Genomic DNA, 7,500 nt, shown 5'->3' with positions numbered 1-7,500 from the left:
TGTGACTGGACTAAGTTACAGTATACGGTCATGTGACTGGACTAAGTTACAGTATACGGGTCATGTGACTGGACTAAGTTACAGTATACGGGTCATGTGACTGGACTAAGTTACAGTATACAGGTCATGTGACTGGACTAAGTTACAGTATACGGGTCATGTGACTGGACTAAGTTACAGTATACGGTCATGTGACTGGACTAAGTTACAGTATACGGGTCATGTGACTGGTCTAAGTTACAGTATACGGGTCATGTGACTGGACATGAGTGTGACATTATGAGATTATTCGGTGGTGAGAGACTGAGCGCCCCACACTCGAGCTAAAGTCAAAGGGCTGAACGCATAGGGGAGGCAGAGAGGGTGGAGGACGTGAACACAAATGAAGTGAAGTCACATGATGAAGCAAGGGTGAAAGGTCAAGGTGACATCGTGAGGATGAGGAGATGACATTGTGACTGAGTGACGTGAGAGGAAAAACGCAAGAAAGAGCAGGAAGAGGGCAGTAGAGAGGCTGTTGTGGTGGAAAGTCTGCAGTTGTTTGTGTGCGTGTGCGAGTCCGTTGTGCACGTGCGAGCGAGCGTGCACGCTCCTCCACGTGCACGCTCCTCCTCCTCCCTCCCGTGAGTCTCCCGTGTCCCTGCGCTCCAGGTGGGCTCTGCATTTTTAATCGATACTGTCTGTAGTGATTAACACCAGCCAGCCTCCTCTCTCTCTGCAGCAGAAACACACACGGAAGGAGAGAGAGAGAGAGCAGCGGAGGGAGAGAGAGAGAGAGAGAGATGGATGGCAGATATGAGAGATGGAGGACGAGAGAAATCTGTCATAAGCGGTGTGTGTGTGTGTGTGTGTGTGTGTGTGTGTGTGTGTGTGCGCGTGCGCGCGCTCGTGTGTGTGTGTGTGTGTGTGTGTGGCGCATGTGTGAGTGTGTGTTTGTTCGGCAGTAATGACCCCCTCTCTGCCTCTGGGCTCCTACTGAGTATGTTTATCTCCCACAGCAGCGCCAGGCAAAAATAGACAATGCATCACTGCCACACACACACACGTACACACACACGTACACACACACGCACACACACACACACACACACACACGCACGCGCGCGCAAAAAAACACACCTTGTGCATTTTCTCTTTTTCCACTCCTTTGGTCTAATTGCCTCCCTCCTGCCTTCTCTCTTTCTCTCTTTCTCTCTCTCTCTCTCTCCCACACACACACACACACGCACACACACACACACACACACACACACACACACACACACACACACACACACACACGTACACACACACACACCCCCACACACACACTCCCTTGCGTATTACTTACTCTTGTCTCACCTAGCGTTACCGCTCTTTCTTCCTATTTCACTCCTCTCTCATTTTCTCTCTCCCGCTTGTATTGCAATATGCCTATTAATGATGCAGCTCCAGCAGCAGCAGGGCCAACTTCCTGAGAGAGAGAGAGAGAGAGAGAGAGAGAGAGAGAGAGAGAGAGAGAGAGAGAGAGAGAGAGAGAGAGAGAAATGTAGTTCTACGTGCCCTGCTCTCTACCACTCCCTCTGACTGACTCTCCACCCCTCTCTCTCTCTCTCTCTCTGTGTGTGTGTGTGTTGTTTTCCTCCTCAGTTAGCCCATGCGAGCTCCGCGGCGCGCGGACTGAGCGCAGCTGTTTCGTCCCGAGCAGAGCCCAACATGTGAGGAGAAGATGTCTGTCGGAGGTTGTGCTTGTCCGGGTGAGTGCCTACTGCCTATATAGTCTCTCTCTCCTTCTCTCTCTCCTTCTCTCTCTCTCTCTCTCTCTCTCTCGCTGTCAGAAATGCTATAAGCCAAACACATGTCCTAAAAGGAGCTTATATAGGCCAGTGGGCGAGCGAGCAGCACACTTTAGGAGTGAGTCGTTCGCCCTCGGGCAGCCGAATCAATGTGTGTTTGAGTGTTGCAACATGCTAGTGAGGCTATTGAGATATCAATAACTCCTTCAGTTCAACTCTGTTCACTCGCTGTCTGAGCTTTGCGAGGCCATTCCTGCGCCTACTTCCTGATTAGGTCTGCTCTTATATAGCCTCTGTTTCAAAAACACTTGGCAGAAGTCCACTGTTTACTGACACAGGAATTGTTTTTCTTATCTTGTTCCTCCGATGGGTCTGAGGCCGCTGAAAGTATCTCGCTCCCTGCAACATGATTTAGTGGTGGGGGAAAAGCTGCTCTCTCTTGGGGAGTTTTAATGTGGATTCTTGAAGAAGACTCAATAACAATATGTCTTTGTTTTTTTAGTTAGTCGATTTAAGTAGGTTTGGGGAGAGAAGAGCCTGCTGGTTCCATATTGGATCTCTGCCTGTTGGAGCTCTTCTGTACAACATTGTACTCTGCTCTGTGTTTGTTGTTTCGTTGTGTTTTGTACTATAGAGTTATTTGAGAGTGCTCTTGGCCCATTACTGGTATCCGCACTCTGTCTCTTTGCATTAGAGGAACAGAGCCAGAGGAAGGAAATCTCTCTCTGTGTGTCTGTCTGCACATGTCGCTCCTTGGCCACTGAGATGTTTTGACAATTTGATCAAGAAGATCTGTTTTCTCCTGTAGAGCGTTTTGGCTCCTTTTTTGACTTTTGGAGCCATCTCTCCTCAGAGGTTTTGGACTTTTGGAGCCATCTCTCCTCAGAGGTTTTGACTTTTGGAGCCATCTCTCCTCAGAGGTTTTGACTTTTGGAGCCATCTCTCCTCAGAGGGTTTTGACTTTTGGGGTGATCTCTCCTCAGAGGTTTTGACTTTTGGAGCCATCTCTCCTCAGAGGGTTTTGACTTTTGGAGCCATCTCTCCTTAGAGGTTTTGACTTTTGAAGCAAATCTCTCCTCAGAGGTTTTGACTTTTGGAGCCATCTCTCTTTAGAGGTTTTGACTTTTGGAGCCATCTCTCCTCAGAGGGTTTTGACTTTTGGAGCCATCTCTCCTCAGAGGTTTTGACTTTTGGAGCCACCTCTCTTTAGAGGTTTTGACTTTTGGGGCCATCTCTCCTCAGAGGTTTTTGACTTTTGGGGTGATCTCTCCTCAGAGGTTTTGACTTTTGGAGCCATCTCTCCTCAGAGGTTTTGACTTTTGGAGCCATCTCTCCTCAGAGGTTTTGACTTTTGGAGCCACCTCTCTTTAGAGGTTTTGACTTTTGGAGCCACCTCTCTTTAGAGGTTTTGACTTTTGGGGCCATCTCTCCTCAGAGGGTTTGACTTTTGGAGCCATCTCTCCTCAGAGGTTTTGACTTTTGGAGCCATCTCTCCTCAGAGGTTTTGACTTTTGGAGCCATCTCTCCTCAGAGGTTTTGACTTTTGGAGCCATCTCTCCTCAGAGGTTTTTGACTTTTGGAGCCATCTCTCCTCAGAGGTTTTGACTTTTGGAGCCACCTCTCTTTAGAGGTTTTGACTTTTGGAGCCATCTCTCCTCAGAGGTTTTGACTTTTGGAGCCACCTCTCTTTAGAGGTTTTGACTTTTGGAGCCACCTCTCTTTAGAGGTTTTGACTTTTGGAGCCATCTCTCCTCAGAGGTTTTGACTTTTGGAACCATCTCTCCTCAGAGGTTTTGACTTTTGGAGCCACCTCTCCTCAGAGGTTTTGACTTTTGGAGCCACCTCTCTTTAGAGGTTTTGACTTTTGGAGCCATCTCTCCTCAGAGGTTTTGACTTTTGGAGCCACCTCTCCTCAGAGGTTTTTGACTTTTGGAGCCATCTCTCCTCAGAGGTTTTTACTTTTGGGGCCATCTCTCCTCAGAGGGTTTGACTTTTGGAGCCATCTCTCCTCAGAGGTTTTGACTTTTGGAGCCATCTCTCCTCAGAGGTTTTGACTTTTGGAGCCATCTCTCCTCAGAGGTTTTGACTTTTGGAGCCATCTCTCCTCAGAGGTTTTTGACTTTTGGAGCCATCTCTCCTCAGAGGTTTTGACTTTTGTAGCCACCTCTCTTTAGAGGTTTTGACTTTTGGAGCCATCTCTCCTCAGAGGTTTTGACTTTTGGAGCCACCTCTCTTTAGAGGTTTTGACTTTTGGAGCCACCTCTCTTTAGAGGTTTTGACTTTTGGAGCCATCTCTCCTCAGAGGTTTTGACTTTTGGAGCCACCTCTCCTCAGAGGTTTTTGACTTTTGGAGCCATCTCTCCTCAGAGGTTTTGACTTTTGGAACCATCTCTCCTCAGAGGTTTTGACTTTTGGAACCATCTCTCCTCAGAGGTTTTGACTTTTGGAGCCACCTCTCCTCAGAGGTTTTGACTTTTGGAGCCACCTCTCTTTAGAGGTTTTGACTTTTGGAGCCATCTCTCCTCAGAGGTTTTGACTTTTGGAGCCACCTCTCCTCAGAGGTTTTTGACTTTTGGAGCCATCTCTCCTCAGAGGTTTTGACTTTTGGAACCATCTCTCCTCAGAGGTTTTGACTTTTGGAGCCATCTCTCCTCAGAGGTTTTTGACTTTTGGAGCCATCTCTCCTCAGAGGTTTTTGACTTTTGGGGTGATCTCTCCTCAGAGGTTTTGACTTTTGGAGCCATCTCCTCAGAGGTTTTGACTTTTGGAGCCATCTCTCCTCAGAGGTTTTGACTTTTGGAGCCATCTCCTCAGAGGTTTTGACTTTTGGAGCGCTATCTCCTCAGAGGTTTTGACTTTTGGAGCGCTATCTCCTCAGAGGTTTTGACTTTTGGAGCGCTATCTCCTCAGAGGTTTTGACTTTTGGAGCCATCTCTCCTCAGAGGTTTTGACTTTTGGAGTGCTATCTCCTCAGAGGTTTTGACTTTTGGAGCGCTATCTCCTCAGAGGTCGTGGTTGTCTTGTGAACAGTTGGGAGGCTCACAGGGGGGGCGAGCCCTGTGCAGCACAGAGGGAGTCACTAACAGATAGAAATTGAATCGGAGCATCTGCTCAGGGGGATCTCACAGGGGCTAGATTGAATTAGGTTGTCGGTATCATTTTGACGGGCCTGCTCTGATTCATCGGCCATATCACACAGAATAATACTATAAAGGCCTACGCTTGATGTTCTGCTCTCATATCGCTCCTCTTCACAACTCTCTCTCTCTCTCTCTCTCTCTCCTGTAGTTCTCCTTTATCTGTGCCTCCCTCGCTCGCTCGCTCGCTCGTGTGTTGACAGCCTGTTACTGTGGAGCAGGAACTTTTAATGAAATCCACATGTTTTTGAAGGATGTACTGGGAGAGAGAGGTCCACCAACCGCTCTGTCATGTACATGTGGCGCACTCACGTTGGCAGACAGGCAGGCACACACACACACACATACACACACGCACACACACACACACACACGAGCACACAAGCACACACACTTCACGAGGAGCCTGCTGGGGCAAGTTTAGGCCAGTGGAGTGTTCAGATACCCACAGTACAGCGTTGCTTCCATGGCTGCGTGGTTGTGTGGGAAGGCCTGTTTGTTGACATTCTTGCGTGATGGCGGATGATGGAGGATCCTCCCCCACCATGTTGCTCCTCCCCCACCACGTTCCCGTCTGTGTGAAGCTCCTCCCCCACCACGTTCCCGTGTGTGTGAAGCTCCTCCCCCACCACGTTCCCGTGTGTGTGTGAAGCTGCGTTGGAAAAGGACCTCTAATCCTCACAATCACATCACGTCCCCTCTGCGTGTTCTCTCCCTCTGCCTGGATCACAGTATGGGAACATAACAGGAATCTGAATAGGTGATAATACATTTGGGAATATATTAAAGGCATCAGAATATGGAATCATATGGGAATACAACAGAGCAGTGATTCTCAACCTTTTTCACATTAAGGACCCTATGGTTCCTATTAGGGTAGTGGCTCTCAAACATTTGGCTTCAGTACCCCCCTTTACCCGACTACGACATTTTGCTCTGAAAACTGCAAGAGAAAACTAATGGTATATGATGCAATGAATGAATGATAACGCACCTTTTTTTTTGTGATCAATTTTTTATTGACATCAGTGGTTCAGCATAGTTACACGACATTATGACAGACATTAGTCAGGATGCATGAGCCCTCCTCCCACCTGCCCACTCATATCAACCCCCCCAATACCCATCAGAATATATGCAGAGTGACATCAATTTTGTATGATAACGCACCTTTTGAAGAATATATAATATTACAAAATAAGTGAAAGAGTTGCAATTATAGTGCCTCTGACCTGGGCAGAGTTATTTTAATGTTTCCTTTATTTTCATGATTTATTCTGACATTTGTCCATTTCTAACCTGACGCTGCCCAATCTCGTGCGAATCCAGCTGCCTTGCAAGGGTTAAGTCCATTTCCCCGTTTCTCTTAAATACCCCTGTAGTACCTCCACGTACCCCTAGGGGTATGTGTACCCCAGTTTGGGAACCACTGCATTAGGGTATGTGATTTTGTCCATAATTACTCCTCTGTATTCTAACTAGAGAGATAACGGAGAAACTAAATTATGAATATTCTTCTACATTCCTTCATTGTGTTCACCTCTTGTAATTGAAATAATGGTGGAGTTTAAACAATTAATCAATTTGTTTGGGCGACCCCCTGGGACCCCCTCGAGGACCGCTGGTAGTCCACGGACTCCACATTGAGAACCACAGCAATGGAGGAGTCTGCACTGAGCGTCGTATACAGTGTGTCCATGTGACAGTGTGCCAGCCAGGGGGAGTAAATAATACAGGAGGGTGTGTTTTTGTGCGTGTGTGTGTGTGTGTGTGTGTGTGTGTGTGTGTGTGTGTGTGTGTGTGTGTGTGTGTGTGTGTGTGTGTGTGCGTGCGCGCGCTTGCGTGCGTGTGTGCGTGCGTGTGTGTGTGCGCGCGTGTGCGTGCGTGCGTGCGTGCGTGCGTGTGTGTGTGTCTGTGTGTGTGTGTGTGTGTGCGTGCGCGCGCTTGCGTGCGTGTGTGTGTGTGTGTGTGCGTGCGTGTGCGTGGCTGCGTGCCTGTCCTCTCGTCCGTCTGGTTGGTTGACATGGCTGTCTGTTTGTGACACTGTGCTGTTGCTGTGTCTGTGCTGTGAATCAGCCACTGAAAGGCTTTGGTAACAGAATGGAGGAGATCTGTCCGAACACAGTGGAGCCAATCACATCCTTTGTTCAGACTAAATGGTAAAAATAGATTGCCTGTGTGTGTGTGAGCAGAAGACACCCCCCCCCTCCCTCTCTCTCTCTCTCTCTCTCTCTCTCTCTCTCTCTCTCTCTCTCTCACATGCACCCACTCAGGCAAGCTCTCTCCACCGCTCACCACTCTCTCTCTCTCCCTCTGTCTCACCCATCGCACTCTAACCCCTCCCTCCTATCACTGCTTTCTCTCTCTCTCTCTCTCTCTCTCTCTCTCTCTCTCTCTCTCTCTCTCTGTGTGTGTAGCACTCTCTCATCCCCCTTTCAGTGCCTACATTGCAGTAACAGTGGTGTTACCTCATGCAGAAAGTCACATGGCCCCTGATTGGAGAGACAAGTGACTTAGAGCAGAGGCAAGATGGCAGCCAAACAGCCCAGTGAAGTGCTGTTTTGATTAAGTGTTACACAACGACAAGA

At 48.3% G+C, this 7,500-nt stretch overlaps 1 protein-coding gene across 1 annotated transcript in view; it reads left to right on the top strand.

Moving 5' to 3' along the window:
* Nucleotides 1-5,427: 5,427 nt before the first annotated feature.
* Nucleotides 5,428-7,500, top strand: part of LOC310796089 (LIM domain-binding protein 1-A-like) — a gene marked incomplete at both ends in the record, with an annotated part of 6,475 nt that continues 4,402 nt past the window's right edge. Inside the window, 2 exons of the mRNA XM_083658240.1 lie at nt 5,428-5,517; nt 6,989-7,071. Coding sequence (XP_083514366.1) covers nt 5,428-5,517; nt 6,989-7,071 — 173 coding nt within the window. The remainder of the gene's footprint in view (nt 5,518-6,988; nt 7,072-7,500) is intronic.

This window comes from Poromitra crassiceps, assembly GCF_964638095.1.
Source record: "Poromitra crassiceps genome assembly, chromosome: 22".
Lineage (NCBI taxonomy): Eukaryota > Metazoa > Chordata > Actinopteri > Beryciformes > Melamphaidae > Poromitra > Poromitra crassiceps.
This window is presented reverse-complemented; position numbering and strand designations above follow the sequence as displayed.